This window comes from Eschrichtius robustus, chromosome 17 (assembly GCF_028021215.1).
Source record: "Eschrichtius robustus isolate mEscRob2 chromosome 17, mEscRob2.pri, whole genome shotgun sequence".
Classification (NCBI taxonomy): Eukaryota; Metazoa; Chordata; class Mammalia; order Artiodactyla; family Eschrichtiidae; genus Eschrichtius; species Eschrichtius robustus.
In genome coordinates this window covers 22,733,289-22,754,284 of record NC_090840.1, presented here as the reverse complement: position 1 = coordinate 22,754,284, position 20,996 = coordinate 22,733,289, and the positions used below count along the sequence as shown (strand labels likewise).

Genomic DNA, 20,996 nt, shown 5'->3' with positions numbered 1-20,996 from the left:
TTCCTGGAACATAAAGCTCTGGTGACCAAAGGGAAGTGAGCTGCTGGGATGCACAGGACCTTTCCTATAAAAGACCACTTCAACAAGATCAAGAAATGTAACCAACCTACCAAATACACAGAAATAAAAACAGCAAGTTAGGCAAATGAGGTGACAGAAGAATTTGTTCCAAAAAAAGGAATAAGATAAAACACCAGAAGAATTAAGTGAAGTGGAACTAAGAAACTTACCCAATAAAGAGTTCAAGGTAATGATCATAAAAATGCTCAAAGAACTTGGGAGAAGAATGGAAAAACACAGTAAGAAGTTTAACAAAGAGTTATAAAATATAAAGAAGAACAAAACAGAGCTGAAGACAACAATAAGTGAAATAAAAACATACTACAAGGAATCAACAGTAGATTAGATGATACGGAGGAATGGATTCAGCAAGCTGGAAGACAGTAGTAGAAATCACTCAAGCTGAAGAGAAAAAAAAAGAGTTTAAAAAATGAGGACAGTTCAAGGGACCTTTGAGACAACACTAAGCATACTAACATTTGCATTATAGGGGTTCCAAAAGGAAAAGGGGAGGCAGAGAACATATTTGAAGACATAATGGCTGAAAACTTCCCTAACCTGGGAAAGGAAACAGATATACAAGTCCAAGAAGCACAGACAGTTCCAAACAGGATCTACCGAAAACCGACCACACCAAAAAAACATCGTAATTAAAATGGCTAAAATAAAAGACAGAGTATTAAAAGCAGCAAGGGAAAAGCAACTAGTTACATACAAGGGAACTTCCGTAAGACTACTAGCTGACTTTTCAGTAGAAACCCTGCAGAGCAGAAGAGGATATCATGATACATTTAAAGTGATGAAAGGAAAAAAACCTACAACCAAGAATACTCTACCCAGCAAAGCTATCATTCAGAAAGATAAGATAAAGAGTCTTGCAGACAAGCAAAAGCTAAAAAAGGGCTTCCCTGGTGGCACAATGGTTAAGAATCCACCTACCAATGCAGGGGACATGGGTTTGAGCCCTCGTCCAGTAAGATCCCACATGCCGCGGAGCAACTAAGCCTGTGTGCCACAACTGCTGAGTCTGTGCTCTAGAGCCCGCAAGCCACAACTACTGAAGCCCGTGCGCCTAGAGCCCATGCTCCGCAACAAGAGAAGCCACCGCAATGAGAAGCCCGCGCACCACAAATAAGAGTAGCCCCCACTCACCATGACTAGAGAAAAGCCCGCACGCAGCAAGACCCAACACAGCCAAAAATAAAATAAATAAAATAAAATAAATAAATTTTAAATATTAAAAGCTAAAAAAGTTCAGTACCACAAAACCAGCTTTACAAGAAATGAAAAGGCACTTCTCTAAGTGAAAAAGAAAAAGCCACAACTAGAAATATGAAAGTTATGAAAGGAAAAATCTCATTGGTAAAAGCAAATACACTGTAAAGGTAGTAGACCAACCACTTATAAAGCTAGTAGAAAGGTTAAAAGACAAAACTAGTAAAATCTTCTATACACAAAATAAGTAGTTAAGAAATACCCAAAAGATGTAGACTATGATGTCAAAAACATTAAACATAGAAGGGGAGTAAAAACTCAGGGTTGTTAAAATACATTCAAACTTAGGAGGACATCACATCAACTTAAAATAATCACATATATATTGATTGCTATATATAAACCTCCTGGTAACCAAGCTAAAAATCTATAACAGATACAAACACAAAAAACTGAAAGAAATCTAAACATAATATTAAAGACAGTTATCAAATCACAAGGAATGAGAGCAAAAGAAGAAAGGAATAACAACAACAACAAAACTACAAACTAAACTTGAAAACAATTAACAAAATGGCAATAAGTACATACCTATCAACAATTACACTTAAAGTGTATATGGACACACAGTGCTCCAATCAAAAGACACAGGGTGGCTCAATGGATACAAAAACAAGACCTGTATATATGCTAATCAAGAGATTCAGTCCAGATCTAAAGGAACACACAGACTGAAAGTGAGGGAATGGACAAAGGTATTCCATGCAAATGGAAATTTTAAAAAAAACCAAGGTAGCAATACTTATATTGGACAAAGTAGACTTTAAAACAATGACTGTAACAAGAGACAAAGTAGGACTTTACCTAATAATAAAGGGATCAATCCAAGAAAAAGCTATAATGATTGTAAATACATATGCACTCAACATAGATGCACCTAAAGACATAAAGCAAATATTAACAAACAAAAAGGGATAAATGGACAGCAACACAATAACAGTAGGGGACTTTAACACCCCACTTACATCAATGAACAGATCATCCAGAGAGAAAATCAATACTGAAACACTAGCCCTAAACAACACATTAGACCAAATGGTCTTAATAAATATAGAATATTCCATCCAAAAGCATCAGAATACACATTCTTTTCAAGTGCACATGGAACATTCTCCAGTAGATCACATGGCAGGCCACAAAACAAGTCTCAGTGAATTTGAGAAGATTGAAATCATATCAAGAAACTTTTCAGGCACATGCTATGAGACCAGAAATCAACTACAAGGAAAAAAAACTGCAAAAAAACCCATAAACATGTGGAACTAAACAACCAATGGGTCACTGAAGAAATCAAAGAAGAAATCAAAAAAATAACTGGAGACAAATGAAAATGAAAAACTCAATGAACCAAAATCTATAGGTTTCAGCAAAAGCAGTTCTAAGAGGGAAGTTTATAGCAATACAAACCTACCTCAGGAAACAGGAAAAATCTCAAACAAACAACCTATCCTTATACCTAAAGGAACTAGAGAAAGAAGAACAAACAAAACTCAAATTTAGTAGAAGAAATCATAAAGAATATAGCAGAAATAAATAAAATAGAGACTAAAAATAATAGAAAATGTCAATTAAAATAAGAGCTGGTTCCTTGAAAAGCTAAACAAAATTGATAATGCTTCAGCTAAACTCATCAAGAAAAAAAAGAGAGCGCTCAAATTAAAAAAAAAATCAGAAATGGAAGTGGAGAAGTTACACTTAACACCATGCAAATACAAAGGATCATAAGAGATTACCATGAACAATTATATGCCAATAAAATGGACAAGTTAGAAGATATGGACAAATTCCTAGAAATATACAATACCCTAAGACTGAATCAGGGCTCATCCAGAGGAATGGATAAAGAAAATGACAACACGTGCAGGCGCACGCGCACACACATGCACACACAAATACTACTCAGCCCTAAAAAATGAAATCTTATCATTTGTGACAAAATGGATGGAACTAGAGGGTATTATGCTACGTGAAGTAAGACAGAGAAAGACAAATACTGTATAATTTCACTTATATGTGGAATCTGAAAAACAAATGAACAAACTTAAAACAGAAACACAGTCATAGACACAGAGAACAAACAGGTAGTTGCCAAGGGAGAGGGGTCGGGGGTGGGGGGGAGGAAATAGGTGAGGGAGATTAAGACAAACAAACTTCCAGTTACAAAATAAATGAGTCACAGGTATGAAATGTACAGTGTGGAAAATATAGTAAATAATACCTTTGTATGGTGACAGATGATAACTAGACTTACCATGGTGATCATTTTGAAATGTAGAGAAGCATCGAATTACTAAATTGTGTACCAGGAACAAAAATAGTTTTGTAGTCAAATATACTTCCAAAACAAACTCATAGAAAAAGAGATCAGATTTGTGGCTACCTGGGTGGGGAGGATGGGAAACTGGATGAACATCATCGAAAGGTACAAATTTCCAGTAATGAGATAAACAAGTACTAGAGATGTAATGTACAATATGATAAAGATAATTAACACTGTTCTATGTTGTATATAAAGTTAAGAGATGGGATCCTAGGAGTTTCTCATCACAAGGAAAAAAAAAGTTTTTTTCCCTTTATCTGTATAAGATGATGGATGTTCACTAAATTTATTGTGGTAAACATTTCATGACATATATAAATCAAATCAGTATGCTGTACACCTTACAGTGCTCTATGTCAATTATATATATAAAACTGGAAGAAAAAAATAAGATAAAAACAGGTGCTACAATTTGGGATGATGAAAACGTTCTGGGGATGGATAGTGATGATAGTTGCACAACAATGTGAATGTACTTAATACCACTGAATTGTACACTTAAAAATGGTTAAAAAGGTAAATTTTATGTTATGTCTATTTTTCCACAATACAACATTTTTTTAAACTAAAAAAAAAAAAAGTAAGAAATAACCCTGGAGATCAGTGAGGTGGCTCCCTGATATGATTAGGGAGTCTAGAATAAAAAGAATGTTGTCCTCCCCAACAACAGAAGTATTAGGCTTTAAGGAAAAGATTACCTAGTTACTACACATTATGTGAATTGTTCATTATTTTATAAATATAATATTATGTTAAGATTCACTGGACCAACAAATTGAGATAATCTGACCTTATGGGCACAACTGATTAAACAAGGAAGAAGTGGCTGCAACTTTTACAAAATCAGAAGTTAATGCATCTATCATGTACTTGCACATAACAAATTTCATCACATATACACACACAGAAACTACATTCTTTGGGATCCTACATAACTAAGTCAATTTGTCATTTTATTATCTAGCCAAACATCACACCTAATTTATTTCCATACCTGTAATTTTCATAAAAATGACAAAAATGATATCCTTGTATCTTCTGCTGAATTTGTGTTAAAATTCTTTTATCATATGAAAGGCAAGTAAAAAAACATTTTCTTTTAGAAGTAACAAACTCATGAAAAAAGTACGATTATGGACTTCATGTAATGTGTTGTTCCAAGGCATTTAGTGAGTCCACAGAAAACTTATCAGGAGAATCAAAAAAGACATTGGTGGGAACACAATCAAACAGTAACAGAAGAACTGTTTTGTTCTCTCATTCTCCAAGTACTCTACTGCACTGTTTCAGTGGTAGATAGATGGAGGCCAAAGTCTGTATGGTGGTGGGTAAGCTGTGAACACTACAAAAGCAAAACAAGATTTGCCTGATTCGTCCTTTCCAATAGCAAAGACGAGGTTATTTAGGGAGAGAGAGCAAAGCAACTTCATTTATCTGGATCACTTAATTCCATTAACTATCCAAAAAGTTGAAGCAGTTGCTGGATGGAATCCATTAGGTATATGAAGATTAATGTCTTCATAACAACTGTCAAAGTGATACCACATACTGCATAATCTATTAGGCTTGCCTATTTATAGTTTTCATGTCTTCCTTTAAATTCCAAACAATAATTTAAAAATTTATCCATATGAAATGTTGAAAAGTACCACTATGTTACTTGCTTAAAAGTATATTTCAGTATTTCCTTGTTAAATAGATAACAAAGCGAAATCTTATAAAAAAGTAACTATTGAGAAAAATCAATTCAACACATGGAAATAATGTGTGTCTACTTGAGTACCTACTATCAATACTTGCCAAGCATGTACCAAGTAACAGTGACAGAAGGGTGGAGTCACACAATCTTTGCTTCATAAAGCCAACAGTCTACATGATTTACTTCTTCACTATATCTAAGAGCCAAATCATCTTCCTTTTTTTTTTAATACAAAAGCTTAAAACTTAATATAACAGCAACTAGAATACTAACATAAAATAAAATCCAACTCCTGGGATTAATTCCTACAAGTCATCAAACATGTTCAGATTGTCTTTAAAGGAAAAGAAAATTATTATAGCTACAAGGCATAAAAAAGAGAAAACAGCATTAAAGAGAAAACATTTAAAAACAATTATCACAAAAAAAATTTTTTTAAGTTATTACTTTATTCAAAATAAAATAAATAAATTTACAGTTTACTCTTATAGAGTATAGACCTATAATCCACAAAATCTGTCATGTGTGTTGGTATCAGCATCCCCTGAAAAGAACTTCTACTGACAGGTAACGATAAGCAGCTTAGGGTTTAGAGTCACACCACCACATTTTGTTCTAATGGCATTCATTAAAAGACATGAGAGTGTAGTAGAAAAGGCACTGGAATTTGTCTCATACTATCTAAATTCACGTCCCAGCTCTGTCACTTAGAGCTATGACTTGCTGGGCAAGATATTTAACCTAAGGTTCACATTCCTCTTGTATAAAATAAGAAAGTTAGATTAAATGAACTATGTGGCCCGCTTCTACCTCTATTATGCCATAATAAATACAGCATATTTATTTAATAAAATCTACCTTAAGACCACATTAATAAGAAAAGTAAATGATGATAAGACACCTCCCTTACTGATGTTATATTAAAAAAAAAAAAACGTTGGTCACATACAAGAAGGATTAAACCAATTGACCAATTGTGGACGGTAGAATGAATGTTTCAGGTAGTGTGCAGGATGCTGAGGAAATCACTTCCACTTGTCTGTATACAGAACTGAGAATCTGCGAGGACCTATAGCAAAGAACATGATGTCTCTCTCCTTGTTGGAAAAGTTTTCACTATATGAACTACAAGAAAATGTATGACTAATCATATAGGTAGCCTTAAGTTTAACATCTGCTAAATGAAGATAACATCCGCTCAATCCACCTTAAAATTTAACAGGATCAACTGAGATGTTATATATAAAAATGTTTCACAACCAATGAAATAAAAAATACTACTCTCCAGGGCATGCAGGCAAACTCCACAACTTTCTCCTGAGTGGCGAATGCTAGAGAATTGTGCGGCTTATACAAATACAGTAGAGAGAGATGAAATTCACTGTAGAAAGAAGCACTCAAATTGATGGACAGAACCAAGTGAATAAGTATTTAATATTCTAAAACTTTAAAGAAGCCAACCTCTCCTTACAAAATTTATCCTGTACATACTGTTGATTCTGTTATGAGTTACTGTATTGAGTAATTTCAAAATCGGCATGAAAATAAGACTTAAAATGGTATCTTTATATAATACTATTATACAGGTGATGTGAAGTAATATGCTCTTATCTAAAATAGTTATGACATTCTAAAATGTATGTATTTAAGAAATAGTAGAGAACATTTCCAAAAGAAAAATCTTGGAAATCAAGAACAATTCTGGGCTCTGTGTTTCATGTCTATTCCTTCACCACTGGTCACTGCTTATCTGAAACCAACCTTTAAAACTCAACAAACCTCTCTTTTGAAGTACATGGCACCTGTTTTACTACTTTGCTCCTACAATCCTTTTTTAAAACCGAATTACTTCCAGGTCACCAATCTCTAATATCTCACAAGATATTCCTTTTCAGCTCATCCTAGATTTCAACGTTTCATCATTCATGCTTAACCTACTCAGCACACAACCTTCACCCTCCACTCCACTTTAGTGACCTGCACTCCAGTTCAGCAAAAACAACCACTGCTAAAACAACTTAGAAAGATCCACCTCTGGACTCTTAAAATACACAAGCTCCCTCTGGAACCACAGGCTTCTACCATCTACCTCTAAATCACTTTCTTGATAGCCCATTCCTGACTGCACTTCCCTTCCTATCCAGTCTGAACCTGACTAGTCATTTCCACTACTTCTACTAATCACCCTCAAATCCTTTGCTCGTGGTCAAATGTTTGGAAAATGCTAAATTAAACACACAGGTTTTCTTAGAACAGAACTTCCTAAGTCTTAAAAATAAAAAAAAAAAAAAGACAGAGAAAGATTTAGTATGCTGTTATTTCCCCAACAGAAATCCTTTCTGCCCCTAAAAGGTATTTAGGACTGATGCCCCGAGTATCATATTTTTTGAAACACTGGCTTACATTTACTGACTAGCTCCTCTCTACCTCTCATTCTCCCCCTATCTGAACTGCAGGCAAGCTTTATCAGGACTAAACACTATATTAAAATAGACCCATTTGTTGATTCAACAAGTATTTATTGAGCACCTAGCATGAGACAGGAACTGTTCTAGGAGTTAGGCAAACAGTGATAAAAAAACAAAGACCCTGATCTTATGGAGCTTCTATTCTTTAGACAAAAAAAAAAAAAAAATGGCTTTTTTTCACTACCTGACATTTTATATATTTTGCTATGTGTGTGTTTGAGAAGTGGGTAAGATCAGTGGAAGCTTCTTTAATACGGAGGCATTATGTGCTCTAGAGCCCGCGAGTCACAACTACTGAGCCCGCTTGCCACAACTACTGGAGCCGGCGCGCCTAGAGCCCGTGCTCCGCAACAAGAGAAGCCACCGCAATGAGAAGCCTGCGCACCACAACGAAGAGCAGCCCCCACTCACCGCAACTAGAGAAAGCCCGCGAGCAGCAACGAAGACCCAAAGCAGCCAAAAATAAAATAAATAAATAAATTTATTTTTAAAAAATTATATGTACTTTGTTTCCTACCAACTCAGAGTGTGCATTTTTGTATGACTATAAAACATGGAGAAATTGATGGTGTATTTGACCACAAAGAAAACTTTTTAAAACTTTTTGAAAGGTAGACTACTCATAGAACACACAAAATTAGAAGTAAATAAAAACTAATGACTAAAAACATCTTAAAAAAAAAATCTTAACATTTTGGAAGTTAAGGAACACTCTCATAAATAACCTCTGAATCAGAGAGAAATTTTAAACTGAAATTACATACTATCTAGAAAGCGTGGCAAGGAGAACACTTCACATTTAATACTTTATATTACACCAACTGAGTTTATATTCAGGGAACAATGCATAGACTCAAATTCCTTCATGTTTGAAGAAATTTGAAAATAAAGTAATTTAGACTCACTGTTTAAAAAAAAAAAATGACGCATTAGAGTAAGGACCTTAAGAAACAGAGGCAACTAACTGATCACTGTTAATCTATTAATTGTCAAACTGAAAGCCCTCTTTTGAATCCTCACCTTACTGGACCTTTCTACATCATGAGGCTCTGCTGATCAATCCCTTCTACCTTTAAAGTCCTTTCTCTCTTGGCTTCAATGGTATTTCTCTCTAAGCCCAAGTGTTTCAGATTTCACAACTAAGCAGAGTTTGACCTAGTTAGTACTTAGATCTCCAGGAATACCAGGTGCTATAGGCTTTTTCTAGCATATTCATTACTCAATAAATATTTGTTCTCCCCCAATTCCCTTTCTTGACAATTTTAAACCTTTTTAAAGACTGTTCCCCACTCCAACTTCCTTTCTTGCTCAACCCTAAAGCATCAGTCCCTCACAAGTTTTTTTCTTTGTTTTGTTAAATATAGCTTTCCTGGGCAAACGCATCCATTTGCTGTCACTTATATGCTGATGACTACTAAACTAAAAACTCCAGACAGATATTTACAAGTAGCTATAAAACTTTTCCACCAGATATGCCCCAAGTACCATACAAACACAACACTTCTAAAGCCAAAATCATTACCTCATCTTCCAAACTTGTTTTTCTCTTGGTTAAAGATCTTAATGTTAACTCTAAGTCCAAGCTAGAAAGCTGCTTTATCTTTGATTCCTTTTCCCTCTCACTTCGAGCAGTTCTATTTCATCTTTCCATCTCAGAAATGTCTTCTAAATCTATACCCCTTTTAATTTCTGCTACTTTTGCCTTAGTTCAAATCCTTATCACATATATGTATTTCCAGCCTCTCCCTTCTCCAATCTATCCTGCTGCCATAATTATCTTCTAGTGAGACTGCCCACAGTCCCTTCCAGGCCTGCTACGTTTTACCTATACTGAACCACTCTCAAGGTCCTAACACATGTCCTGTGATTTTATCCATCCAATAAACAAGTACAGGAGGGGGCCTCCTATGTACTAGGCAGCTTGCCAAATGCTTTATATATGTTTTCATCATTAAATTCTTAATATAGTTCAGGTAGACTGGTATTTACTGGCTCCATTTTTTATAGCTGAGGAAACTGAAGTTCAGATTAACCAAATCACAGAGCTAAAAAAAAAACAAAACAAACAAAGCAAGAATCCAAACACAGACCTGTCCAATACACTGACTATTAAAATAACCTAGCAACAGATTCAGCACACACACAAAAAATGAATCTAGATAAATTAATAAAATGAAGAATTATTCAGTTAAACCATTACTTAGATTAGGGAAAAACAAAACAAAAAACCCTAATGGGACACCATGGCTGTCTTCAACTATATCAAGAGCTACATTAGAAAAGAGCAGTCAGACTTCTAATCAAGTTTTAGAGGGCAGTACACTAAGATCTACTAATTTTAGCAGTCCAAAAGAGGAATAGGCAGCCTGATCTGTCATATTTGTTAATAACCGCTTATCAAGATATTATGAAAGGAATGAAAATAATATGGATAAAATCTGCTTAGGGTTTGTCATCTCTCCATCTTACAGATGAAAAGCTTAAGAGAGACTGAACTCTCCCAAATCCAGAAATACTTCTATTGCCTTTAGACATACCTATAGGGCACGAGCTTTAGGTGAAAAGGAATTAAAGGCTTTACTCTAATTGCACACACAATGCAGAAGTGCTCAGATACAGAGTATACAAAATCATGAGCAATAGTTTATATTTGATTTTGAAATACAGTGTTCAACCTAACAGCTCAACTCCTGACAATCCAGGAAATATAAAAGTCCCAGAAAGACCAAAAATAATGTAAGTGATATATGATCTACATGCAAGTAATTTTAAAAATAAAGAGTATGATAATCTTCAATAAAATTTTTCAGGGGTCCGTATATTTTCTGGTTTTACAATCAAGATTAGTCTGCTAACTGGCTTCAACTAAAAACATGGGTCTAATGCCAAGCAGTACAATATTTGCTCAATTACTATGATATATATTAAGCAAACTCTTAAAGATTTTCTACTGGATGCTGTAATGTTCATTAGACACCTTCAAAGTGCTAGGTTTTAATTTCCAATAGGGAAAAACTTTCTTAACTATCACTGTACCAATGTATCACTGTTTATTAAACCAAGGCAGGCATAGATGAATGAATTAATGAATGGTAACCTTGAGACTCAAAGTTCATCTTTATAAAGTATGACCTAACGGACTAATTTTAAAAAAGGAGTAAAAGAAAGGCACTAACTTCAACAAAAGACTCTTAGAACTTTTATTTTATTAAAATAAAAAATTTTATTTCATTACTATTTGAAGTTACCAATACTCAACTGTTTTGGCCTACAAGAATAATTTCATATATTTTAACCTAATTCATTACAATTAAACACATCATAGTTAGTGACAGCAACTTATTTTGTTTAAAAAAAAAAAATGAGTAAAGAACAAGTACTGTTTAACATGAAACATCACAAGCTGGCCCCCTAAAACACGCCCGTGGTAACATACCATATTACACCAGAATTCATGTTTTCCTCCACCCATGTAATTGAGTATTATAATAGGTTTTCATTATATTTTAAAAGCATCCTTGGTAAGATTTCAATAGTAATGTCTTAGCACTGCTAAAATATAAGATTCCCTAAAACGTAGGCTCAATGAGAGCAGGGCTTTGAATTTTTATTTTTTTCTGCATCCCCAGAGCCTCTCATAGACAAAGTCATTTATCTAACAAGAAATATTTATTGAATACCTACTTTGTGTCAGACACTGTTTCAGATGCTTAGAATACATAAATGAAAAATCAGATGAAGATCTTTGCCTCAATTATAAATGTTGAATAAAATAATAGAAATCTGCAGAAAAACAACTATTCTAAAGCACTTTATGTATATTATGATAATTTCATGAGAATTCCAGGACCCATGGTCCTACCCACTATGCTATAATACCACGTTTGAAAATTTATTTAAAAAAAAAAAAAGCTGCCTCCAGGAGTTCTCTGAACAAAATTATCTTGAGTAAGGAATACTTTCATTACAATTCCTATTTCATGGAAACTTGAGTGATCTGCCTAAAATTAAGCAAAGAACAAGAACTTCATTTGTCGTAGTACACTGCAGCAGCTCACAAGTGGAAAATCATCAGAATTCTTGATTATCTATCATCCTCAAGGTGTTTACTATGAGAGCTTCGCCTAGGAGCAAAAGCATGAAATACTATCATACTCATTACTGCATTTCTTTTTTGGTGACCCTAGGTCACTGCAGACAGTCATCAGTTATTACTTTTCCTTTCATAACACAACCTGAAACAATTTACTCTCTAGCATGCAACAATACACAGGACTCAATGCCTCTGTTTATTAATTCCACCTGAATCTATGTAAATTAAGAGGGGGAAAAAAATCAAGGCTAAATCAAGACAACGGGATCTGTCAATTCTGCAGGCTTATTCTTCATCAGAAAGATTGACCACAATTTGAAAAGGAATTTTGACACTGCTGTTGCTAATGCTAGCTGGGTTTTCTTCCCCCGCTTTGTTGTTTCTAAGCGAATGTTGTATTACACAAGATAAAATGGGTAAAGAGAATAGAGAAGTGAAAGAATTGGGAACAAAGCAAAATCTGGAATCGTGGTTACAGCACAAAGATAAACCTAAAGATAACCAATCAATGCTGGCTCTTCCTTACAGAGTCCTCGTGAATAAACCCTTAAGTCCTGCGGTTAATCTATTGTCCCGGCTCTAAAGCTGATCAGTGACACTTCCTTGGGAGATGCCCTTGGCATCCCTCCCACAGAAGATGCTGTAGAAATGGAAAAATGGTTACCTAGGGAAACCAAGGGAAGTGGCCAAGAAAACTATCAGAAGCTCGAGGTTGGAGACACACCACGGGCCTCCAGGAAAGGCTGGCGGTGGGGAGGCGGTAGACATTAACGGAGAGTCCACTTTGCAAGGAAAATAAAATCTGGCCGGAGGCTGTGATTACCAACAGAACCCTCAGGGAGTCAGGCAAGACCAGAAAATGGTAGGAAGGGATTTGCAGGCGTTTACCAGAGACAGCAACAGGCCCGGGGTGGGGAAGCATCAGGTGAAGACCGTCTGAGGAGGGGCAGCCTGAGGATCATTAGCTCGACCGCGTTGGGGCTGCAGGACGCCCGCCTGTTTCCCGGGCCTCCGAGGAGCGGCGGGGTCCATCCCTCCGGACCTGCCCTGGCCTCCCCGGTACCGAGGTCCAGGGCAGCCCCTCGTGCCAGCCACCCCACCCCCAGACGCCCTCACCTTCCAGTGACTCCATGGCGCCACCGCCTCGAGCTCCGCCAGACTCCTCCAACAGCACGCCACCGCCGCCGCCGCCGCCGCCGCCGCCGCCGCCGCCGCCGCCGCCGCCGCCGCCGCCGCCGCCGCCGCCGCCGCCGCCGCCGCCGCCGCCGCCGCCGCCGCGCAGCTCGGGCTGTAGCAACCCGGCCGCGCCTCCCACCCGCTAATATTCCGAGCGCCCATTGGTCCGGAGCTGAACGGGCGGAGCTCTTGGGGGCGGGGCCTCGGGGTGAAGTGCCTCCAGCTGCCGCTGCACAGCTGCTTCCCAGGTCTAGGCTTTCGTGGTAGTCCTCCGAGTAATCCTAGAGCGGTTCGGTTTGCATCCTGCCGTCCAACGGCGCCTTTGTTCGATTCCCGCCTTGTTTTCCTCACGCCTTATCCTCCTGTTTAGAGTATCTCAGCACCTCAGGGTTCCCGTCCGCAGTCCCTCAGTCAGTGCAGTTCTGAATTCCCGTCTGTCCCTCTCTGACGACTTGAGGCAAACAAGCAAACAGAGCCCACGTCCTACACACTCCTGAGCCGCACCCTCTCTGTTACCCGCTACTGTCACACTTTACCTAAGTGTATTCCCTAGACTTTATCTTCACACACAGATTTATGAGTTAAGGGACCTTATTCCTACAGAAACCATACTTTCTAACTGGGATTGTAGAACTGAGATTCCTCTCAGTACTTAGAAACAATTTCCTCAGCATGAAAGCTGGGGCCAAAAAGAGGTGAAACCCAGCCCTCCCTTCATCTTCAGCTACTCTTGGCCTCCCCTGGCCCCAGATTTGATCATTCTTGAACTAAAGTAGAATGCAGGTCTCCCAGCTGATGAGGTAACGTCAAAACTATTATGCTTGATCAAGGCGTTTAAGGCGGGAACGAACCTATACAGGACAGAAGGAGGCCTGTTTCCGTGAAAACCTCTTGGGGATGAAGGTAACTTCAAAACTAACTAAAACCTCTGCTTAACAGTCTAACACATTTCACCAGAACTAAATGTCTTTGGAAATTTGATTTAGCAGTGATAAGCAAGCCATATCGTCGGGTAACTCCAGTATACCTCTCGGCAAGTTATCAGTATTACTGTAATTTCCATAACAAATCTTATATTAATTTTCTTATTAAGCTGTTCAGTTACAAAGTTTTGACATTATATCTAACTTTGTCTACTGTTAGAAGTATGTGTCTTACGAACCAGTAGCCCTTATGAAGCGAGAGTTCTGCTCTCCACTCCAATGATGGCATTATAAACAAGTAAACAAGCGCTCGAGGGTAGCACCATCTCTTATTGGGAAGATGATCTAAGTATATTTGAATGTGGTGCCCTCCGTCTCTTATATGGAATCATGAGACAGCCCTGTCTCAACTCCTCCCCTACCCCTGGTTCTGCCCTGGCTCTTTTGTTCCTCTGAGATCTGAGATCCTAGGCCTAATGGGCCAGCCCACAGCCTTTCCTGCCACTTAGTCACCCTGGACTGAGTGTGGAAAGGTCCTTTCTCCTTGGTGCTGCTAAGGCTGAAGTGAGACTCGTGGGGGCATTGAAGTGCTTTAAAAGAGCACTAAGAATGAAAAAAGCACACTTGGAAGAAAAACCAAAAATAAAGAAACAATTTACTTTACAAATCACAAATTCTTGAAGTCAAGCCAAAAAATGGAGTTGGCTGATACACACCCTATTGGGCATAAATGCTATAGTAACAGCAAAAACAATAATAATAACAGTAACAATTTAAAAAGATCATATTAGGCATGTTTTAGGTCCTTTTCATATATTCACTTATTTAATCTTCAAAACAGCTCTACCAAGTAGATACTATAATTTTCATTTTTGAGAATTAAAGTATTCAATTTCTAGATGTCTCAGAGAGATTAACTTTTTTGCTAATATTTTATACTCTTAGTGAATGGTAGCTTGGATTTAAACTCTAGTCTGTCTGAATACCTATGACAATTTCATGGGACTCCTCACATTGCTTTCTAATTATCTTAAATGTAAATCCAAATATTCAGATTCATTGTTTAAGGTGTATTTGTGTAGGCATTACTACTGTGAATCTTAATTCTTTAAAATGTGCCTGTCAATCTCTACAGGTAATAGTCTCTCCACACTTTTATGCTCCAGCTACCCTGGCTTCTTCAACTTTTCCTGGTCCTGATCCCTGGGTGAAGAGGACAATTTCTTACTGCCTTCCTAAGTTCCTTCCTCTATGTCTTACATGCCTGGCCTGAGAGTCTCTTTGGTCTTGATGCTCTCCTCTGGCTTTTCTTCCTCTTGATCTATTCCATTTTTCTGATGCATTCATTCAACAAATATTTGTTGAGTACCTACTATGTTTCAGGCCCATTTCATTACTATCCAGTTACTAAAATGAATGAAGCTCAGTTTCTTCTTTATGTTCCTAAGCTTTTATCTGTTCATAATTTTCTTTTGCTCTCCAGTGATCTTTTTAGCTAATGGTAACATTCATAGAGGAATATGAATTAGAGATCTGCCCACCTCCCTATCATACAAAAAAGAAAGGAAAGGTTCAGAGATGTTTACTGACTCGATCCAGATTAAAAAACTACCAAGTAGCTGAAATAGATATTGCACACTTGTCTGATTACATCATATCCCTGATTCTTTACACTCTGCAATACTTTCCCTTCAACCACCATTCCCTGGAGCCCATCCACATCTCATTTGCACCTTCCAAAGGGCTGAGCAAGCTGCTTATATCTTCTTGTTTCAAAGCTCCAACCTCCTGTTGGGTCTTACACAAAGATCAGTTTCCCTTTCAGAGACATCCTTTGGCCCTCATTCAAATCATTTTCAGAACACAGCTAAATGAGATTCTGAATCTCAGTGAAAAACCAACTCATTTTCTAAACCCACTCTGTAAGGTATTTTTTTTTCCCTCCACAGTCTCCAGGGGTCTGACCCACCACAATTTAATACATAAAAATTTATTTATACATTTGGCAATCATAACAAAAATTACAGTTTTCATCAAAAACAAAAGAGACATATTTTCCTTAAAAATGGGGAGAAGGGGCCGAACAAGTGTTCTACACTGAGGAACCATATTCTGAGTTAAGTCTTATTAGTTTTATTTTGTAGATTGAAGCAAAACAAAATCTTTAAGTGTTCAGGGACAAAATAGTGATAGTCCTGAACAAGGAAACACTAAGAAAAGGAAAAAGAGAGGATCCTAAGGCAAACTTCATTGCCTTCATTGATTGGAGGGTTACTCCGTTCACAGTGTGATAGTGATTATTCTACCTCTTTCTCCTCTAGTTCCAGAAAGAACTCCAATTCCTTAAGGAGCCTCTATTCTCCTCCACTTTCAAAACTAATTCCCAGCTGCAAAAGGATGAATTTTTTAAACCTTCAATTATGATCCCATCTATCTGTCTCTTGCCACCACAGTTCCAAATCTCAGATGAAGATCTATTAGTTCAAATACTTATTGAGATACTCCTACATATGTAACACTGTTCTAGGCACAACAAGGAGCTCCAAAGTAGTCTCTTTGGTCTCTAGGAAGTTAACATCTAGTAAAGGAAGCCTGGGCAAGACATACTACAGAACAATAGAGGACAATATATTCAGTGGATTATTAAGTCTTAGATGTTGTGGTATAGCTTATAAGAGTAATTGGTTTTAAATAAATATTCATTTAGAGATTCACCTATGCTGCTGTATATAACACTAGTTTATTGCTTCCGAATGCTGAAAAGTATTTTACCATATGCATACACCACAGTTTATTTTCTCATTCCTGCAGTGAAGGGCACCCAGCTGCCTCTAACCGGCTGGTACAATGAACATCTTTGTGACTGTCCCCTTATGAACCTGGGCTCAAGTTCCTCTGGGATGCATCCGTGGAATGGATTACTGGGCCATATTCATTTCCAGTAAGTATGCCCAGACTGTTCTCTGCAACGTCTGTACACTACCATCAGCAGCGTGTAAGACTGCCCATCTTCCTATATCTCATTAATACCTGGCTTAGCTCTAATTTTTGCCAATCTGCTGGGAATCACGAGTTGGGAATCTCTTCATAAACTTGCTAATTCAGATCTGCCTTTCAATGAATTGCCTAGTTTTATCCATATTTTATATTGTGATCTCATCTTTTTGTTATGGATTTTTAAATTCCTTGTATATTCTAGATATTAACTTCTTGCTGATTTTGATTAGTTTAAAAATCTTTTTCTAGTTTGTCAAATATCTGATAACTTTGTCTATGATGCCTGTCATTGCATAGAAATCCTTAACTTTAATTTTGTCAAGTCCATCAATGTATTTTCTTTATGAATTGTGCATTTGATTTTTTATTAAAGTTCTCTTCACCTTTAGATTATGAGGGTATTTTTTTACATGTTTTTCTGTTAGTGAAGCCAAACCAAATCCTAAGAAAATGGAGACAATTTAGATTCAAACTGGAGAGGACAACAAAAACATTTTTTTCTAGTGTCTTTTATGTTATGGGGTAACTCTAAAAATTCAGATAAGAACCAATGCCCATGAATTTCAGCTTTTATCCAATTTTGCCTATTGTCGCCAGGAAAGCAAAATGTTTTTAGGTGCTCCTTTTCCCACCTGGAGGAAGAAAAACAGAAAAAAAAAAAAGTGAAAAATATTGAGTCCTTCCCCCTTGCTTTATTATTACTCATAGCAGCTTCTCACAGGCTTTAAAAGAGTTTCCTTTAAAATGCTGTATAGTATTGCAAATAAATATTATATAACGTTGATGACGATGTCATCACCATTATAAATCACCTAAATGAATACCTTGGCACTTCTTTATGATTTTAAAAGCCTTATGGCTCTGTTTCTTAAAACAAGTATTAGATACTATAGTTTTTGCAGCTACCTTTTAATGGAAACAGTTATATAAGAATTCACCCTATAAACACATGCTAATTACTAATATAATTGATTACTTGGTTTTGCCTAAAGAACTAACAGGTAAAAATGAAAAACTAAAGCTCTAATTTCCATCATGGATACACATGTTATTAGAATTATCTGCCATTAACTATTTATACAAATGCCCACATTTGCAATCCTGTCTTTCTAGAAAAGTTGCTTTTTACAGTTTTACAATGAAAGTATATTATTCTATTTACTTACTTGCTACTTAGAATGCATACCAAAAGTGTAAGTTTGGTATATTGTTGATCTACTTTTGTCATATGAATCCAACAATTGTTTGCTTGCTGTTTCCAAGAAACAGAGTTGCTTAAGCCTATTCACATTTATGTTTCTTAGCAGCTGACAGATAATCAACAAAACAGAAATAAGAATCTCCTCTGGCTCTGTTTTCAAAACATAATAAAATGTATATTTTCATAAGAAAGAGAAATTACATATAATAAAATATTAGTATTCATAGGAATTTAATTTACATATAATTCAAGGAACAGCAGTTTTCAGAGCATTTGAATACTATAAAAGACCGTATGGATGTCAGTAAGGATTCAGAGAGTTCAGAGGATTCAGAGAGTTCTTAACACCTTTGCAGTGCATCTGTTATTATTATGAACATCAGTGGCCCTTTGTAGTGAAGGTTATTGTTGCCCTGTTCTCAAATCTCCTTTACACTGGAAGGTGCATCCAGCCCCACTTGTTAATAATGTTGGCTGATAATCCATAGCTACTTCCTTCCCCTGAAAGGTTATGGCCTCATCATTAGGGAGCAGCCCACAGCCAGTGACTGACTGACTCTGGGGTACAACAGGCTAACCTTTGACTCGAGGTGGGCTGAGGCCGGTCTTCAGATAAGACCACATCCTTTCTTACCTTTCTTCTTCCCTGCTGCCCTACCTGCTTCCTTCACTCAAGAGGAGTCATCTCTAACAAATCGCTGCCTCAAGAATCTCCCTCTCAGTCCTTGCTTATAGGGAACCTGACCTAAGATCCCTTTGTAGATAAATAGTAATGCCAATTTAATGACCTAGTGCTATTATTAAAAGTTACTGCATCCCATGCCCAGTAGTAATTGAGTTGATAAGAGCTATATAGAATACCAACTATTTATTCAGTGCTTTTGATAATTCTCTACATTTTTGTAGGACGTTGTTTTAGAGAAACTTGGTTTAATATTTCAATCAATGGTATTCAGTACATACTTGCTAAATGAGTGAATAGATATGAGTGAATGGTGTGGTCTTCAAAACAGTTCTTTTAGGTAGGCAGAGAGGTTTTATTTAACACATAATGGTTATGGTTAATATGTTACTGTGAAGACCATTTCCCATATAGTTTCATGGGATCCTCATAACCTACCTTTGAAGTAGGTGTTATTCTTTCCATTTTTATGTCAAAGAAACTGAAATTCCATAAGAGTAAGTGACTTTTTCAAAGTTATAGTGTGTGAGTAAGTGGCAGGGTTAGAATATATAAATATATTCTCTAAATTGAGATCCATCTACTGTAGCATAACTGATTTTTCTAAGTAATGACACTGAGTCTGATGAGAATGACAAAAGGGAAAGCATTGGATTCCTGTTCTGTCTCAGATCATGAAAGAGAGGACTCATAAACTGTCCATGGAATGAAATAAATGGGAATGAAGTAAATGGAAGCCATCTGAATTATTCTTTATTTCCTTCAATGACAGAATCTACATCTGATGGTTAGTTTTATGTGTCAATTTGGCTAGGTCAAAAATTACTCTAGATATTTCTGTGAAGGTGTTTTCTAGATGAAATTAACATTTAAATTGGTGATCTTTGAGTAAAGCAGATTGCTCTCCATAATGTGGGTGGGCTTCATCCAATCAGTTGAAGGCTTACCTCCCCTAAGAAGGAATTCTGTCAGCAGAGTGCCTTTGGACTCAAACTGAAATTCTACCCTGGGTCTCCAGCCTAAGGACCTACAGATTTTGACCTTTACAAGCTTATACAACCACAGAAGCCAATTGCTTAAAATCAATCAAGCTCTCTCTCTTTCTCTTTCTCCCTTGATATAGATATAGATATAGATATAGATAGGTTCTATTTCTCTGGAGAACCCTGATTAATACACTATGCTTACCCAGGTAGTTGGGTAACCAACATCTGGAAAGCAGCAAAGTAAAACCAAGAATATTCTCTGAAAGAATTCAAATCTTTAGATAACCTTTGCCCTTATTCAGATACCCCATTGCCTGCTTCCAGTAGTCAGAGTTCTCCTTTGTTCCCATCCTCTTTTCAGAGGTAGATATTTCATCTCTTTGTGTCTCAATTTGGACACCATAGAAAGAAGCAAACTATTATGGCCCAATTTAAAAAAAATAAACCTATAAAATATCTTAATCTTCCTCCACAACTTTACTCTAGAAAGACCCAGAAAGATTTATTAAAAGATTGCCCAACATGGATGGTTGGTTAGCTAAACCATGGACTAGAACCCAGGTCTTCTGACTTCTGGCCCTTTGCCCTTTAGGCTGTAACTTTGTGTCTCTTTTTATACAAATTATTACATAGTTCAGTTCTAGGCATTGTAAGCATAAAAGCCTGTGACTTCAAGGAACTTAAATTCTAGTTCATTGAGCAAGAACATGTGAAGAATATAATAATAATAATAAATGACTAATAGCAAATAACATATTGGATATAATTTAAGGGATAAATGAAGGCTATAGAAAATATGTACTAAATAGTCAAAGTAGAGCGATTATTTCAGGCTGAGTTTCTAGGGAACGATTAATGAAGAAGAATGGATACTGAGAATGGAAACCCTACAGAACTTTACAACCTAGATGGGGTTAATAAGATATAAAAAATTGCTAGGAATATATGCTCACACACAGAACACGAACAATGCTGGAATGAAAAGTTTAGGTCAAAAAGGCAGAGGAGTTATAGGGAAGAAATATTCATATGGTTTGGAATTGGAAAATGGATTGTAGTTAATAGATTTTGTATTTGTTCTTTTAAGATGTGTAGGATTATGACAGATATTTTGGG

At 36.7% G+C, this 20,996-nt stretch overlaps 1 protein-coding gene across 2 annotated transcripts in view; it reads right to left on the bottom strand.

Annotated features, from left to right (window-relative positions):
- The window catches only part of ZC2HC1A (zinc finger C2HC-type containing 1A), a 59,172-nt gene extending 46,067 nt beyond the window's left edge, over positions 1-13,105 (bottom strand). For both annotated transcript variants that reach the window (XM_068526025.1, XM_068526024.1), the window contains exon 1: positions 13,032-13,105. In XM_068526025.1, coding sequence (XP_068382126.1) covers positions 13,032-13,047 — 16 coding nt within the window. In that variant the 5' untranslated portion in view covers positions 13,048-13,105. The remainder of the gene's footprint in view (positions 1-13,031) is intronic.
- Between the last annotated feature and the right edge of the window lie 7,891 nt (positions 13,106-20,996).